This window comes from Salvelinus fontinalis, unplaced genomic scaffold (genome assembly GCF_029448725.1).
Source record: "Salvelinus fontinalis isolate EN_2023a unplaced genomic scaffold, ASM2944872v1 scaffold_0090, whole genome shotgun sequence".
Lineage (NCBI taxonomy): Eukaryota > Metazoa > Chordata > Actinopteri > Salmoniformes > Salmonidae > Salvelinus > Salvelinus fontinalis.
In genome coordinates this window covers 262,753-281,255 of record NW_026600299.1, presented here as the reverse complement: position 1 = coordinate 281,255, position 18,503 = coordinate 262,753, and the positions used below count along the sequence as shown (strand labels likewise).

The 18,503-nt window shown below is 47.4% G+C and overlaps 1 protein-coding gene across 1 annotated transcript in view; it reads right to left on the bottom strand.

Moving 5' to 3' along the window:
* Nucleotides 1–11,554: 11,554 nt before the first annotated feature.
* The window catches only part of LOC129843035 (slit homolog 1 protein-like), a 133,360-nt gene continuing 126,411 nt past the window's right edge, over nucleotides 11,555–18,503 (bottom strand). The window contains exons 33-38 of the mRNA XM_055911763.1: nucleotides 18,262–18,392; nucleotides 16,625–16,779; nucleotides 16,373–16,503; nucleotides 15,962–16,161; nucleotides 13,693–13,931; nucleotides 11,555–13,081 (exon numbers count right to left, since the gene is read on the bottom strand). Coding sequence (XP_055767738.1) covers nucleotides 12,822–13,081; nucleotides 13,693–13,931; nucleotides 15,962–16,161; nucleotides 16,373–16,503; nucleotides 16,625–16,779; nucleotides 18,262–18,392 — 1,116 coding nt within the window. The 3' untranslated portion in view covers nucleotides 11,555–12,821. The remainder of the gene's footprint in view (nucleotides 13,082–13,692; nucleotides 13,932–15,961; nucleotides 16,162–16,372; nucleotides 16,504–16,624; nucleotides 16,780–18,261; nucleotides 18,393–18,503) is intronic.

Sequence of the window (18,503 nt, the reverse complement as noted above, 5' to 3'; positions counted from 1 at the left end):
CAGTTTGGGCAGAACATTGTATAATTTAAATATTTTTCTCTCACTGTAGTTTTTGTTTATGTACATTTATCCAACAATGTTTTTGTACTGTGTGAGTTGGAGTTTTTATTCTAGGCTTGTATGATTGATTGATGTCCGTTTTAATTGAACACTTAAAAGAGGATCACATGAATTATGTTTGACTTGTTGATTGAATGATTGGTTGATTGAATACACTTTGTTTTTGTTTTCCCCATTTTTTTTTTAATGCAAAATCAGATTTTACTAAATGGGCTAATGAAATAATAAAAAATCTGTCTCCTAATGTGATAAAAAAAAAAACCTGTGGTCTGTTATTTTTTAAATTTTGCATTGAACTTCGGGCTGATTAGATCCATCTTTGTGCATGTGTGTAAAAACATAATATTTTACTGGTTATGTTATTATTGAAATTTGTAATAAATGCCAATTTGGCAACACATTTCAGCTGTACCGTTCTGTAAGGTGGTATGATGCTAGAGCTTCTTTTCAAAACCACTATTCTTCTAATAAATTTTGTTGTGAAAATAATGATCTGATTGTCCTCCTTTCAATATGTTGATCAGTTTTGTGTTGTTCAGGGCAGTTTTAGTAGTGTGTGTGTGTGTGTGTGAGTCCGTGTGGGTAGGCTATTTTAGGGCAATATTACTGTATAAACAGTATTTTCACATGTGTTTAGTACTGTACAGTATTGTACAGGGTATGTGTATGTCTGTAGTGTGTGTGTATGGTGTAATGTGTGTTAATTGCAGATAGAGCGTTGGTCAGCGAGGGTTAAGTACCGCCCTCCAAGAATACTAACAGGAAGTAAATAAACCTGCTGTTCTCACAGGCCTCCCTCCCCCTTACACGTCAGTCATCCTCTGATTTAGTACTTCTAATCTACTCTCTGTCACTCTCTGTATTTATTCATCTCTTCCTCTATTCTTTCCGATTTTCATCTTTAATTTGTTCGTCCTGTCTGTTGAATTCTTTCACAGTAAAAAAAAAAACGCTTACATTTTCTATTCTATTTTAGTCATCTTTGTTCTCTGCTCAATGCCTTTCATGTCTCTCTCTCTCTGTCTGTCTTTCCCCTATATCTGTAACATTCTTGGAAGCGTCCACCGTGTACATGGGGTGTATGTGGCTCTTCATCTCCTGTCCTGTTGTCCCTCTGCAGGGTTTGATACATTGCAGAGAGGGCATGATGATGAGCTAACTCTACTGTTAAAGCAATGAGCTTTTCTCTCTCTCTCTTTTGCTCTGTCCATCTCACACAAACTATTTCTCCATCTCAACCTCTCTGATCCACACACTCATCTCTCTTAACCTCTCCATCCCTCCTCCTCCCTCTCTTCTTCTCTCTGTTCAACACACTCATCTCTCTTAACCTCTCCATCCCTCCTCCTCCCTCTCTTCTTCTCTCTGATCCACACACTCATCTCTCTTAACCTCTCCATCCCTCCTCCTCCCTCTCTTCTCTCTGTTCAACACACTCATCTCTCTTAACCTCTCCATCCCTCCTCCTCCCTCTCTTCTTCTCTCTGTTCAACACACTCATCTCTCTTAACCTCTCCATCCCTCCTCCTCCCTCTCTTCTTCTCTCTGTTCAACACACTTCATCTCTCTTAACCTCTCCATCCCTCCTTCTCCCTCTCTTCTTCTCTCTGTTTTTTACAGGGCCTGGGGAAAGAGGCCTCAGCATTAGAGAGTGGGAGAAATAGAAACAGAGAACAGACAGCTTTTCAGGGCATAGGAAATAGGTCATCCTCGTATGAAATATTTATTCCTCTCGTTGTGCCTAAAGCTCCAAAAGGACTTTCCGTCTTGTGTGTGTGTGTGTGTGTGTGTGTGTGTGTGTGTGTGTGTGTGTGTGTGTGTGTGTGTGTGTGTGTGTGTGTGTGTGTGTGTGATGGATTGATAAGCCAACAAGCTCACCCAGTCTGACTGCAGAATTAGACATTCATCCACCTTCTCCAAATGTCATTTCAAAGTGTTTTTCTCCTGCTGCTCTGTATCGTTCTATTTCTCCAAACGTCACATTTAGAAGTTAAGGGTTAAATTCAGGACCTCATTCTAAATGGTTAAGGTCTGGGATAGAGTTAAAACATTCATTTCAGGCCCTCATTCTACTGGTTAAGGTAATTGTTAAGGTTTGGGATAGAGTTAAAACATTAATTTCAGGACCTCATTCTACTGGTTACGGTAAGGGTTAAGGTCTGGGATAGAGTTAAAACATTAATTTCAGGACCTCATTCTACTGGTTACGGTAAGGGTTAAGGTCTGGGATAGAGTTAAAACATTAATTTCAGGACCTCATTCTACTGGTTAAGGTGAGGGTTAAGGTCTGGGATAGAGTTAAAACATTCATTTCAGGACCTCATTCTACTGGTTAAGGTAAGGGTTAAGGTCTGGGATAGAGTTAAAACATTCATTTCAGGACCTCATTCTACTGGTTAAGGTAAGGGTTAAGGTCTGGGATAGAGTTAAAACATTAATTTCAGGACCTCATTCTACTGGTTAAGGTAAGGGTTAAGGTCTGGGATAGAGTTAAAACATTAATTTCAGGACCTCATTCTACTGGTTACGGTGAGGGTTAAGGTTTGGGATAGAGTTAAAACATTCATTTCAGGACCTCATTCTATTGGTTACGACAAGGGTTAAGGTTTGGGATAGGGTAAAAAAATTAAACAGTGTACATGACTGGGATTCATCACTCAACCTTCTAATTCAGTGTCATGGGATTACATCCGTCCACCTACTTGATGGTAATAGCACTCACCGAAGGCCCAAAAAATAGTCAACGACTCCAGTCACCCAAGTCATAGACTGTTCTCTCTGCTACTGCACGGAAAGCGGTACCGAGCACCAAGTCTAGGTCCAAAAGGCTCCTTAACAGCTTCTACCCCCAAGCCATAAGACTGCTGTAAAATTAATCAAATGGCCACCCGGACTATTTGCATTGTGTGCCCCCCCCCCCCCCCCCCCCCACACACATTGTTTTTACACAGCTGCTACTCACTGTTTATTATCTATGCATAGTCACTTTACCCCAACCAAAGAAATATATATATTACCTCGACTAAGCTGTACATTGACTCGGTACCAGTGCCCCCTGTACAAGTACATAGCCTTGCTACTGTTATTTTATTGTGTTACTTTTTAAAACTTTTGTAAATATTTTCTTAAGTCTTATTTTCTTAAAACTGCATTGTTATTTAAGGGCTTGTAAGTAAGCATTTCACGGTAAGGTCTACACTTGTTGTTTTCAGCGCATGTGACAAAATGTGATGTGATCTATGCACTTGTCTGAGTGGCAGAATGGGGAGAATATTAACACGTACACACAGGGTTAAAGACCACAACGCGTCACAAAGCTTTCACTTGGCAACGGTCAGTCTCTATTTTCTCTGTCTTAACAGTTTCTTTTGCTCCCCATTTCTCTCGTTCCCTCTCGTACTCCATCTCTCATTGTCTCTTTCTTTTCGCTCTTTCTCCTCTCATACACACTTTCTCCACATCGATCTCTCTCCTCTCATACACACTTTCTCCACCTCTATCTCTCTCTTCTCTCATACACACTTTCTCCACCTCTATCTCTCTTCTCTCATACACACTTTCTCCACATCTATCTCTCTCTCCTCTCATACACACTTTCTCCACATCTATCTCTCTCTCCTCTCATACACACTTTCTCCACATCTATCTCTCTCTCCTCTCATACACACTTTCTCCACCTCTATCTCTCTTCTCTCATACACACTTTCTCCACCTCTATCTCTCTTCTCTCATACACACTTTCTCCACCTCTATCTCTCTCTTCTCTCATACACACTTTCTCCACCTCTATCTCTCTCTTCTCTCATACACACTTTCTCCACCTCTATCTTCTCTCATACACACTTTCTCCACCTCTATCTCTCTCCTCTCATACACACTTTCTCCACCTCTATCTCTCTCTCCTCTCATACACACTTTCTCCACCTCTATCTCTCCACTCCTTCACCATTACAGTTTGCTTGGTGGCGTCGGAAATGTCAATACCATAATCAGTGTCCCTCCCCGCGGCGATCTCTGAGCGTCGCACCCAGCGGTGGCACCGCATTACAGATTAATGACCGATGATAGCGTTTTCAATTAGCGCGCACACACACACACACACACACACACACACACACACACACACACACACACACACACACACACACACACACACACACACACCGGCTAGATCTCACCACTCACAACACAGACTCCTGTTCAGCGCGGTACACAACACCCAGGAATCAACCGTCTCTGGGAAATAATCTTCTACATCAGAAAAGATAACGTGGAGATATTAGTCTGTTTGACCCCTGAACTATGACCCTAAACCCTCTCAGTATTTTCCATCATCTGGTTGTGTTACTAGGAGAATTCCAGCCATACTTTAAAAACCTCAAATATATTACAATAACACCAGTTGATCGATCACAGATGCGGAAGCTCAGTCTGTTAACTAAAGCCTATAAAGTATAAAGTCAGACGTATGAAACAAATCATATGAAATGGATGATGTAGTACACTAAAAACAGGGACCCGTTTCAAAACTATTGGCTGAAATTCTAACAAAGTTCTGGAGCATAACTTTAACCCATGGCACATGACTGAAATATTCAGATTGCCTCTGGCACTTTTTCTCTCTTCATCTCCCTCTCTCCCTCTCTCTTTCCATCTCCCTCTCTCTCTCTCTCCCTCCCTCTCTATCTCACTCTCTCTCTCTCCATCTCCCTCTCTCCATCTCCCTCTCTCTCCATCTCTCTCTACACCTTTGTCCTACATCCCAATTTATCCCTCCTGTTGTCTCCTTTAACTGTTCTCTCCTTCCCGCTCTCTCAAATCACCTACTGTAAATAGCCTTTGGGGCCTGTGTGTGGCAGAGCAATGCAGGCAGAGGGCAGCTGTGTGTGTGTATATGTGGAAGGGCAGTGCAGGCAGGCTGATGATGGCCACCAGGAGAGCACTAACCAAGATCATATCAATAAAAGGACATCTGCTCTGTGTAGAGCTGCAGAGTGGAGAATGGGAGAGGAGTAGAGAAAGATAAGAGGGGAAGAAGAGAGAGAAGGAAAGGGGAGAGGCCTACTGCAGTCAGCCCATGGATGAGAGAACCAGAGTCAGACTAGATGAAGGATGAGAGGACCAGAGTCAGACTAGATGAAGGACTAGATGAAGGACGAGAGTCGGACTAGATGAAGGACTAGATGAAGGACGAGAGTCGTACTAGATGAAGGACGAGAGTCGGACTAGATGAAGGATGAGAGGACCAGAGTCAGACTAGATGAAGGACGAGAGTCGGACTAGATGAAGGACGAGAGTCGGACTAGATGAAGGACGAGAGTCGGACTAGATGAAGGACGAGAGTCGGACTAGATGAAGGACGAGAGTCGGACTAGATGAAGGACGAGAGTCGGACTAGATGAAGGACGAGAGGACCAGAGTCAGACTAGATGAAGGACGAGAGTCGGACTAGATGAAGGACGAGAGTCGGACTAGATGAAGGACGAGAGTCGGACTAGATGAAGGATGAGAGGACCAGAGTCAGACTAGATGAAGGACGAGAGTCGGACTAGATGAAGGACGAGAGTCGGACTAGATGAAGGACGAGAGTCGGACTAGATGAAGGACGAGAGTCGGACTAGATGAAGGACTAGATGAAGGACGAGAGTCGGACTAGATGAAGGACGAGAGTCGGACTAGATGAAGGACGAGAGTCGGACTAGATGAAGGACGAGAGTCGGACTAGATGAAGGACGAGAGTCGGACTAGATGAAGGACGAGAGTCGGACTAGATGAAGGACGAGAGTCGGACTAGATGAAGGACGAGAGTCGGACTAGATGAAGGACGAGAGTCGGACTAGATGAAGGACGAGAGTCAGACTAGATGAAGGACGAGAGGATCAGAGTCAGACTAGATGAAGAAATGAAGAGAGCGAGGGACAGAGATAGACAAGGGAAGAGAGGACCAGAGTCAGACTAGCTGAAGGAATGAAGAGAGCGATGGATAGAGATAGACAAGGAAAGAGAAGACCAGAGTCAGACTAGAGGAAGGAATGAAGAGAGCGATGGATAGAGACAGACAAGGAAAGAGAGGACCAGAGTCAGACTAGATGAAGGAATGAAGAGAGCGATGGACAGAGATAGACAAGGAAAGAGAGGACCAGAGTCAGACTAGATGAAGGAATGAAGAGAGCGAGGGATAGATATAGACAAGGAAAGAGAGGACCAGAGTCAGACTAGATGAAGGAATGAAGAGAGCGAGGGACAGATATAGACAAGGAAAGAGAAGACCAGAGTCAGACTAGATGAAGGATGAAGAGAGCGAGGGACAGATATAGACAAGGAAAGAGAAGACCAGAGTCAGACTAGATGAAGGAATGAAGAGAGCGATGGACAGAGATAGACAAGGAAAGAGAGGACCAGAGTCAGACTAGATGAAGGAATGAAGAGAGCGATGGATAGAGACAGACAAGGAAAGAGAAGACCAGAGTCAGACTAGATGAAGGAATGAAGAGAGCGATGGATAGAGACAGACAAGGAAAGAGAGGACCAGAGTCAGACTAGATGAAGGAATGAAGAGAGCGAGGGATAGAGATAGACAAGGAAAGAGAGGACCAGAGTCAGACTAGATGAAGGAATGAAGAGAGCGAGGGACAGATATAGACAAGGAAAGAGAAGACCAGAGTCAGAGTAGATGAGGGAATGGAGAGAGCGAGGGATAGAGACAGACAAGGAAGAGAGGAGTTATTTCAGACTCACACATCATTAACATTGTTCAATATGCTGACAGTTTGATATTTGATCATCAAAATGTGTGTGTTTTATTGGACCTTTTGCAACGTTTTCTCCCAGCCATTTCCAGCTGCCCTGTGCTGGTAACTATGGATACCAGAGGATTATCAGGTATAGTATGTTAAATGAGTCTTCTGTTGTCATGAAAATATCTGTGGATCGTAGTACATTCGTACACTGGATTTGTTCTATTTATTGTTATAATTGTAATACTTATTTGTATAATTATTGTTAATTATATATGATAGAATCATGTCTGTGTGCATTTATAATGGATACATTTGGAAAGTAGCATAAATACATATTTCATGATTAAAATCCAACGCTAAGACAAAATCTCCAATCACCATTTTCCCCTTTTTCGAATAACCACACAAAATATACTGTTGTCTGTCTTAATATGTTAGTAATACATTATAAATGCAAATATCTACAAAGGTCTTAGATGAAAATAAAGATTAAGGCTGAATCCCAAATGGCACCCTATTCCCTATATAGGGCACTACTGTTGACCAGAGCCCTTTGGGCCCATATTTAAGATACCCGTGGCTGTATGACTACATAAGTAATGCAATATATGTTTATATACTACAGAGCTCCTAGATCAAGATAGACTATGCTTAGTTAAAACGATATGAGTTTGGTATTTTTCATTGTGTACTCTAGTTCACTATACTCTGGTAGTTCATCAGGGAAGTGTGGTGATATACTGCCATCCAGTGCTACGGTATCAACACTCAGAAACAAAAGGCTGTATCTAGAACCTATACGGGTTCTTTGGCTCTTCCCATATAGGAGAACCCTTTCCACAGAAACCCAAAAGGATTCTTCAAAGGGTTCTCCTAAGGGTTCTCCTTGGAACCCTTTTGTCTAAGTGGGTAACAACTTCTCTATGCTGTATAGTTAACACACACACAGTCTCTACGGGTCCATTGTACACTGGATGCAGGGAAATGTGTGTTTTTGCTGTGACAGTAGCCAGGCCCACCACACCACAACAGGCTGGAAGCAGCAAATAAGACTATAGAGCGGACTGGATATTAAAACCTGTTTTCAGGGAGAGACTATTTTCTGTTTTGTGTGTGGATTTTTCCTCTCTGAATATGGTAGTCAGTGGGCTTTATTGGTATTGGGGGTGGTGGTAGTATGGTTTGATCTCTCTTTAAAGAGAGGGGGAAGGGGGTACAGATGCTGGTGAAGGGGCGAGGGGGAGGGTGTGTGTGTACACGTTCGTGTGTGTGCCTGTGTTCATATGCTTTTTTTTTTGTGTGTGCGTGCGTGCGTGCGTGCGTGCGTGCGTGCGTGTGTGTGTGTGTGTGTGTGTGTCTCCGAGCTTTCACAGGGGGTGGTAGGGGACTGGCTGAACCAATCACACAGAGGGGGATATATTATGGTTTATGGTTCAGGTTCCATATAAATCACAGTTTCATTAAACAGCCTGAACTCTGGGGTTTGGGATGGTTTTACCCTACGGCCCCACGAGACACAGCCAGGGAACAAGGCTGCTCTCTCTCTCCTCTCCCCGAGACACAGCCAGGGAACAAGGCTGCTCTCTCTCTCCTCTCCACGAGACACAGCCAGGGAACAAGGCTGCTCTCTCTCTCCTCTCCCCGAGACACTGCCAGGGAACAAGGCTGCTCTCTCTCTCCTTCCTCTCCCCGAGACACTGCCAGGGAACAAGGCTGCTCTCTCTCTCCTCTCCCTGAGACACTGCCAGGGAACAAGGCTGCTCTCTCTCTCCTCTCCATGAGACACTGCCAAGTAACAAGGCTGCTCTCTCTCTCCTCTCTCCGAGACACTGCCAGGGAACAAGGCTGCTCTCTCTCTCCTCTCCATGAGACACTGCCAGGGAACAAGGCTGCTCTCTCCTTCCTCTCCCCGAGACACTGCCAGGGAACAAGGCTGCTCTCTCTCTCCTCTCCCCGAGACACTGCCAGGGAACAAGGCTGCTCTCTCTCTCCTCTCCCCGAGACACTGCCAGGGAACAAGGCTGCTCTCTCTCTCCTTCCTCTCCCCGAGACACTGCCAGGGAACAAGGCTGCTCTCTCTCTCCTCTCCCTGAGACACTGCCAGGGAACAAGGCTGCTCTCTCTCTCCTCTCCATGAGACACTGCCAGGGAACAAGGCTGCTCTCTCTCTCCTCTCTCCGGGACACTGCCAGGGAACAAGGCTGCTCTCTCTCTCCTCTCCATGAGACTGCCAGGGAACAAGGCTGCTCTCTCTCTCCTCTCCATGAGACACTGCCAGGGAACAAGGCTGCTCTCTCTCTCTCCTCTCCCCGAGACACTGCCAGGGAACAAGGCTGCTCTCTCTCCTTCCTCTCCCTGAAACACTGCCAGGGAACAAGGCTGCTCTCTCTCTCCTCTCCATGAGACACTGCCAGGGAACAAGGCTGCTCTCTCTCCTCTCCACGTCACACTGCCAGGGAACAAGGCTGCTCTCTCTCTCCTTCCTCTCCCCGAGACACTGCCAGGGAACAAGGCTGCTCTCTCTCTCCTCTCCATGAGACACTGCCAGGGAACAAGGCTGCTCTCTCTCCTTCCTCTCCCCGAGACACTGCCAGGGAACAAGGCTGCTCTCTCTCTCCTCTCCCCGAGACACTGCCAGGGAACAAGGCTGCTCTCTCTCTCCTTCCTCTCCACGTCACACTGCCAGGGAACAAGGCTGCTCTCTCTCCTTCCTCTCCCCGAGACACTGCCAGGGAACAAGGCTGCTCTCTCTCTCCTCTCCATGAGACACTGCCAGGGAACAAGGCTGCTCTCTCTCTCCTCTCTCCGAGACACTGCCAGGGAACAAGGCTGCTCTCTCTCTCCTCTCCATGAGACTGCCAGGGAACAAGGCTGCTCTCTCCTTCCTCTCCCCGAGACACTGCCAGGGAACAAGGCTGCTCTCTCTCTCCTTCCTCTCCCCGAGACACTGCCAGGGAACAAGGCTGCTCTCTCTCCTTCCTCTCCCCGAGACACTGCCAGGGAACAAGGCTGCTCTCTCTCTCCTCTCCCCGAGACACTGCCAGGGAACAAGGCTGCTCTCTCTCTCCTCTCCCCGAGACACTGCCAGGGAACAAGGCTGCTCTCTCTCTCCTCTCCATGAGACACTGCCAGGGAACAAGGCTGCTCTCTCTCTCCTCTCCACGAGACACTGCCAGGGAACAAGGCTGCTCTCTCTCTCCTCTCCCCGAGACACTGCCAGGGAACAAGGCTGCTCTCTCTCTCCTCTCCCCGAGACACTGCCAGGGAACAAGGCTGCTCTCTCTCCTCTCCACGTCACACTGCCAGGGAACAAGGCTGCTCTCTCTCTCCTCTCCCCGAGACACTGCCAGGGAACAAGGCTGCTCTCTCTCCTCTCCACGTCACACTGCCAGGGAACAAGGCTGCTCTCTCTCTCCTTCCTCTCCCCGAGACACTGCCAGGGAACAAGGCTGCTCTCTCTCTCCTTCCTCTCCCCGAGACACTGCCAGGGAACAAGGCTGCTCTCTCTCTCCTCTCCACGAGACACTGCCAGGGAACAAGGCTGCTCTCTCTCTCCTCTCCCTGAGACACTGCCAGGGAACAAGGCTGCTCTCTCTCTCCTCTCCACGAGACACTGCCAGGGAACAAGGCTGCTCTCTCTCTCCTCTCCCCGAGACACTGCCAGGGAACAAGCCTGCTCTCTCTCTCCTCTCCACGAGACACTGCCAGGGAACAAGGCTGCTCTCTCTCTCCTCTCCCCGAGACACTGCCAGGGAACAAGGCTGCTCTCTCTCTCCTCTCCATGAGACACTGCCAGGGAACAAGGCTGCTCTCTCTCTCCTCTCCATGAGACACTGCCAGGGAACAAGGCTGCTCTCTCTCTCCTCTCTCAGAGACACTGCCAGGGAACAAGGCTGCTCTCTCTCTCCTCTCCACGAGACACTGCCAGGGAACAAGGCTGCTCTCTCTCTCCTCTCCATGAGACACTGCCAGGGAACAAGGCTGCTCTCTCTCTCCTCTCTCCGAGACACTGCCAGGGAACAAGGCTGCTCTCTCTCTCCTCTCCACGAGACACTGCCAGGGAACAAGGCTGCTCTCTCTCTCCTCTCCATGAGACACTGCCAGGGAACAAGGCTGCTCTCTCTCTCCTCTCTCAGAGACACTGCCAGGGAACAAGGCTGCTCTCTCTCTCCTCTCCACGAGACACTGCCAGGGAACAAGGCTGCTCTCTCTCTCCTCTCCATGAGACACTGCCAGGTAACAAGGCTGCTCTCTCTCTCCTCTCCATGAGACACTGCCAGGGAACAAGGCTGCTCTCTCTCCTCTCCCCGAGACACTGCCAGGTAACAAGGCTGCTCTCTCTCTCCTCTCCATGAGACACTGCCAGGGAACAAGGCTGCTCTCTCTCTCCTCTCCATGAGACACTGCCAGGGAACAAGGCTGCTCTCTCTCTCCTCTCCATGAGACACTGCCAGGGAACAAGGCTGCTCTCTCTCTCTCCTCTTCTGGCTTTCTCTCATCCCCTCTCCTTTCCCTCTTTCTATCCTGTCCTCCATCTCCCCCACTCCTCCTTTCATTTGCTTCTGTTGTCCTCCACTCAGTTATTCTCCCTCTTTCTCCATCACTCTCTCTCTTTTCAGGGGTGATTAACTAAGATCTATCATAGCTCACCTAGCTGACCTCTTCTCTCCCCTGGACCAAACACTGTACTGACACGTTCAGGTTAAAGGTCACACACATCCAGGTCAAAGGCCACAGAGAGAACTGACAACACGTTCAAGGTGGAAGAGAGAAAATCATGTCTTTTATTGAAATAAATAAAACATCACTACACACAATCTGAAGCAAATCATTGATGATATTATATTCACCAAGTAGGTAGACAACATGTAATAAGAACAATAACATCATAGTCATTTAACGTCTCCGTGACGACACTGTGTATTAGACTGACAATAGGTTGTCTGGTTTTGGCAGCTTTAGATCAGGCAGTATAGAAGAACAGCAAGATGTTGCTTCAGTCTACAGACCCAATACAACGTCTGTGTAGTCTTCTCCCCTGCCAGGATTCAAACATATAAAAATACTATCTCCAAATGCAATGATATATATTACAATCTGTTAAGTATTTACCATTTTGTATCACAATCAAAGAGCTACATTAGGCTACATAACACTAAGTTATAAAAACAATCTAAATGTTAAACAAATGTTATGCACATTTCTGTTTTAGTTTTACAACAATATAACTCAAATATTATCAAAGCTACATTTGTGTTGAGTTTCGTAATACTGCAGACGTGGTAGAAGGAGACTGATTGGACCAGAGAGATGGGAGGCGGGTTTTACTCAATGATACAATTATAACCAATTACCATGACCAATATTAAGGACGTTTCTGGCTAAAATCAAGCTGGGACATAGACTCCAAAAGGCCCCCACCTCTTTAAAGTAGGCCACAGGGCCTCAGCTGCTCTCTAAAACGCACCCCCTTCCCCCATCTGAACTTTCAAACACCCTCGTTATAAGACCGGCCACTAGAGGGCGAACTGGCATTGCAGCCCAGTGAAAAGATACACAGATTAAATGGTAAACTAGCAAAAAAGAGCAGCAGTTTCTCATTTCACAGGAAGAAACTAGAGAAGTGTCTCAACGGTTTCCTGTTGCCAACATGGCTGCCATGCATCACACAGGTTCCTCCATTTACAATGATTTGAGCACATGGATAAAGGGGTGTACAATACAGTATAAATCCAAAGAATGACCTTTCAATATAACATGACTAATGTGAGACCACAGTTGACTTTCTTTAGGTAGTTGCTGATATAGATGAAGATGACGAAGATGAGGTTGGTTGGTTTGGTGTTGGTTGGCCGTCCTTGCCAGGGAAGAACTGTCCTATATTACAAACACTGTTGTCCGCAACACACAGACAATGTCCATGTTTTATATATATATATACTTTCCTACAGTGTGTTCAGTAACTCCTCTTCAGCTGACTGCGCTGCCCACGTGTGTAGTACGTGTGTAGTACCTCAACGACTACACACACTCCTTGCAGCCGCACTCCACTGCTTTCTCTACGTCCTGTGTGAAGGAACTTCCGTCGTTGCACTCGAAGGTGTAGCGCCGGCGTCGTACCCTCAGTGGGGCGCAGCACGCACCCCCGGCCGCCGCCCTGCCCCCCTGGCAGCCCCCCCAACACTCCACCCAGGAGAAGGGCCGCGTCGTCTGGCAGTCGGCGTGGCCGCGCGTCACCCGGTGGAAGTCACGCACTGCCTCGCCGCGGCACGCTGACTCAACTAGAGGTTAGAGGTGAGAGGGCAGAGGTTAAAGAGGCTGAGTAGTGTGACATCATCAAACACAGTAGGGGTTATTCATGTATCGTCACAATATTGTTTGAATGTTCTCTAGAGGACTGCTGTCCGACAACTTTCTTCTCAATACATTCTCAGTTGGAGCTTATCAACATGTCTAAAGTTCATTTGTTTGTCATCATTGTGATGTCGTCTGATTGACGTTAAATGTAGTCTAATGCTAGCTAGCTAAGAGTGAAGGACATTTTTCCTAGCTAAAGTTAGCATTGCTAAACCTTTTTTATGAACTTTGCTATCTAATGACATTTGTCTAAAGTAAATTTTACGGCATAATAATGATGGCAAAGTTGATTCCTACTAATTGTTTGCCTAATGTAGCAATGGCATCGTATTTCCAAGACGAAACAAGGCACCACTAAACGTCTTGAGAACACTCAACAATGGCGTGAGGCGACCGAGTATTCCAATGTCTCTCCCTGTCAAACACACACTCCATCCTCCCTCCACACCTCTCCCCCTCTGTCATAACCTGTGTCACAGGTGTTCTCTCTCTCGTACCTGTCCCCCCTCCTCCTATCCTCTCCCTCCATCCTTACCTGTGTCACATGTGTCCCCGGTGTATCCCGTGTCACAGAGACAGTAGGTCGCTCCTCCCTCAGTCAGCTGACAGTGGCCATGTTGGCAGAGCAGCACTGAACACGGCTTGGCTGGTCCTTCTGGCACTGCTGGTGCTGTTAGCTCCCCCTGTTGATTGCACAGGGTGGCGCGCCAGCCCTCCTCACACTCACACCTGTATGACTGAACATCCTGAACCACACACACACCCCTCACACACCTGGGAGAAATGGAGGGAGAGGGGGAGGAAGAAATGGAGGGAGAGGGAGAGGAAGAAATAGAGGGAAAGGTAGAAATGGACGGAGAGATGAGGGTGAGATGGAGGGAGAAATGGAGGGAGAGGGAGGGGAAGAAATGGAGGGAGAGGGAGAGGAAGAAATGGAGGGAGAGGGAGAGGGAGAAATGGAGGGAGAGGGAGAAATGGAGGGAGAGGGAGAAATGGAGGGAGAGGGAGAGGAAGAAATGGAGGGAGAGGGAGAAATGGAGGGAGAGGGAGAAATGGAGGGAGAGGGAGAGGAAGAAATGGAGGGAGAGGAAGAAATGGAGGGAGAGGGAGAGGAAGAAATGGATGCAGAGGGAGAAGTGGAGGGAAAGGTAGAAATGGACGGAGAGATGAGGGCGAGATGGAGGGAGAGGCGGAGGGAGAAATGGAGGGAGAGGGGGAGGGAGAAATGGAGGGAGAGGGGGAGGGAGAAATGGAGGGAGAAATGGAGGGAGAGGGAGAAATGGAGGGAGAGGGAGAAATGGAGGGAAAGGGGGAGGGAGAAATGAAGGAAGAAATGGAGGGAGAGGGAGAAATGGAGGGAGAGGGAGAAGTGGAGGGGGAGGGAGAAATGGAGGGAGAAATTAAGGGAGATGGGGAGGGAGAAATTAAGGGAGATGGGGAGGGAGAAATGGAGGAAGAAATAGGGGGAGGGAGAAATGAAGGGAGAGGGGGAGGGAGAAATGGAGGGAGAGGGGGAGGGAGAAATGGAGGGAGAGGGGGAGGGAGAAATGGAGGGAGAAATGGAGGGAGATGGGGAAGGAGAAATGGAGGGAGAAATGAAGGGAGAGGGGGAGGAAGAAATGGAGGGAGAGGGGAGGGAGAAATGGAGGGAGAGGGGAGGGAGAAATAAAGGGAGAGGGGGAGGGAGAAATGGAGGGAGAGGGGGAGGGAGAAATGGATGGAGAGGGGGAGGGAGAAGTGGAGGGAGAGGGAGAAGTGGAGGGAGAGGGAGAAATGGAGGGAGAGAGAGAAATGGAGGGAGGGAGAAATGGAGGAAGAGGGAGAAATGGAGGGAGAGGGAGAAATGGAGGGAGAGGGGCAAGGAGAAATGGAGGGAGAGGGAGAGGGAGAAAAGGAGGGAGAGGGAGAAATGGAGGGAGAGGGGGAAGGAGAAATGGAGGGAGAGGGGGAAGGAGAAATGGAGGGAGAGGGGAGGGAGAAAGGGAGGGAGAGGGAGAAAGGGAGGGAGAGGGGGAAGGGAGGGAGAGGGAAGAAATCGAGGGAGAGGGGGAGGGAGAAATGGAGGGAGAGGGGGAGGGAGAAATGGAGGGAGAGGGGGAGGGAGAAATGGAGGGAGAGGGGGAGGGAGAAATGAGGGAGAAATGGAGGGAGAGGGGAGGGAGAAGTGGAGGGAGAGGGGGAGGGAGAAGTGGCGGGAGAGGGAGAAATAGAGGGAGAGGGAGAGGAAGAAATGGAGGGAGAGGGAGAGGGGCAAGGAGAAATGGAGGGAGAGGGGCAAGGAGAAATGGAGGGAGAGGGAGAAAAGGAGGGAGAGGGAGAAATGGAGGGAGAGGGGGAAGGAGAAATGGAGGGAGAGGGGCAAGGAGAAATGGAGGGAGAGGGAGAAAAGGAGGGAGAGGGAGAAATGGAGGGAGAGGGGGAAGGAGAAATGGAGGGAGAGGGGCAAGGAGAAATAGAGGGAGAGGGAGAGGGAGAAAAGGAGGGAGAGGGGGAAGGGAGGGAGAGGGAGAAATGGAGGGAGAGGGAGAAAGGGAGGGAGAGATGGAAGGAGAGGGAGAGATGGAGGGAGAGATGGAGGGAGAGGAAAAGAAAGATGCTATAAGAAAAATACAGTGGGGAAAATACAAAAGCTGGGACTCGGACAACACAATCAATTAAACCATACACTTAATGATTTACCCCCAAAATAAATCAACATGATAAAACACAAGATAACAACAAGCCACATAGACCCACTATAAACCACAACAGACTACAACCCTTTACCGCTCACTCTCCAGTCTCCCATCCCCAGTCACACTTACTTATTCCCCTGGCATGGGTTAGCCGTGGTTGCCGGGGCAACATCTCCCCCAACAAGGCCTCCTCCGATTGGCTGATCGCAGTGTAGCCCACCCCAGTCAGGCTGGCAGTGGCAGAGGGGTCCCTGGGCACCATCCGGTTGGCACACTCCATGGAGGCAGAACAGTTTCCTGCAGGGCTGGCATCCTGGCACCACCCCCGGCTTCAGCACATCAAACAATTTGAATTGGAAAAAAACGTTATTATCGACGCAGTGTGAAAATGTGTCTTTAGCTTCAGAAATAAAATACTAAAATAAATATTTCTCCAACTTCTCACACCTAGGTTTCTGGGAATATTCCAACTGGGATTTCTGTAAAACCTGGGAATTTTGGGTAAGTTACCAGAATGTTCCTCCCCGTCTCCCACCATACCTTCATAGTGGTCTGGGTGAAGTCCTGCAGCTCGTGGTTGATGTACAGATTCCTGATGCAGCCGTGGAAACTGGAGGAGTTGAGGGGCTGGAAGAGACTCAGAGAGGAGTAGGACATCTTCTCTGGCATACCTGGAGAGAGAGAGAGGGAGAGAGGGAGAGGGAGTGAGAGAGGGAGAGTGAGAGAGGGAGAGTGAGAGAGGGAGAAAGGATATATGAACCTAGCTCTCAGCTGAGGTCGTGTGTGTCTTACCCCCCACGTATAGCGGTGCCTCTCCAGACAGAGGTGGGACCCCTCCCAGACTGTCCAGAGTGGTGGGCGCACCCCCGTCCACAGACAGGTTCACCATCCTGTCAAAGGTCACCAGCTCTACCGTATGGAAACGACCGTCGTTCACCGTCTCAGCGCTACGGCAACACCAGAGGTTAGAGGTCAGAGGTTAGGTGCCGGTGATATTTTATTATTTTCTGAAAGTCAGGGTTTGTGAATAGAATGTAAATGACGTTTGTGTGTGTGTGTGTGTGTGTGTGTGTGTGTTTGTGTGTGTGTGTGTATATAACATGTAAAAGGTGTCTGTGTGTGTGTGTGTACACACACTACCGTTCAAAAGTTTGGGTCACTTAGAAATGTCCTTGTTTTCCATGAAAATATACATGAAATCAGTTGCAAAATGAATTGGAAATATAGTCAAGATGTTGACAAGGTTATAAATAATGATTTTTAATTGAAATAATAATTGTGTCCTTCAAACTTTGCTTTCGTCAAAGAATCTCCCACTTTACCACCACCAAACCATCCCCAGACCATCACATTGCCTCCACCATGCTTGACAGACGGCATCAAGCACTCCTCCAGCATCTTTTCATTTTTTCTGCATCTCACGAATGTTCTTCTTTGTGATCCGAACACCTCAAACTTAGATCCGTCTGTCAATAACACTTTTTTCCAGTCCAGTGTCTGTGTTCTTTTGCCCATCTTAATTTTACATTTTTATTGGCCAGTCTGAGAAATGTCTTTTTCTTTTTCTTTGCAACTCGGAGTCGCCTCTTCACTGTTGACATTGAGACTGATGTTTTGAAGGTACTATTTAATGAAGCTGCCAGTTGAGGACTTGTGAGGCGTCTGTTTCTCAAATTAGACACTAATGTACTTGTCATCTTGCTCAGTTGTGCACCGGGGCCTCCCACTCCGCTTTCTATTCTTTGCCCTGTTCTGTGAAGGGAGTGGTCCACAGCGTTGTACGAGATCTTCAGTTTCTTGGGAACTTCTCACATGGAATAGCCTTAATTTCTCAGAACAAGAATATACTGATGAGTTTCAGAAGAAAGTTTTTTGTCTCTGAACATTTTGAGCCTGTAATCGAACCCACAAATGCTGATCCTCCGAGATACTAAACTAGTCTAAATAAGGCCATTTTTATTGCTTCTTTAATCAGCACAACAGTTTTCAGATGTACTAACATAATTGCAAAAGGGTTTTCTAATGATCAATTAGCCTTTTAAAATGATAAACTTGGATTAGCTAACACAACGTGTCATTGAAACACAGGAGTGATGGTTGCTGATAATGGGCCTCAGCCGTTTCCAGCTACAAGAGTCATTTACAACATTAACAATGTCTACACTGTATTTCTATTCAATTTGATGTTTTTTTAATAGACAAAAAATTTGCTTTTCTTTCAAAAACAAGGAAATGTCTAAGTGACCCCAAACTTTTGAACGGTAGTGTATATATAACCTGTAGATAGTGTGTGTACCTGTAGATAATGTGTGTACCTGTAGATAGTGTGTGTACCTGTAGATAGTGTGTGTACCTGTAGATAGTGTGTGTACCTGTAGATAGTGTGTGTACCTGTAGATAGTGTGTGTACCTGTAGATAGTGTGTGTACCTGTAGATAGTGTGTCCAGGCTGACTACCAGGGTCGTAGCTGACTCGAACATGTCCCTCATGGAGCTCCACAGCCATTGGCTTGTTGTCTCCATTATACAGCAGGATACCGTTATCCTCTGCTGTCGACACCTGGGGAACACACACAGGTCAGAATGTGTGTGTGTGTATACACGTGTGTTTTCCTCTGTGTGTGTGTGCCTGTATCTATATCTGTGTGGGCATGTGTGTGTGTGTGTGTTT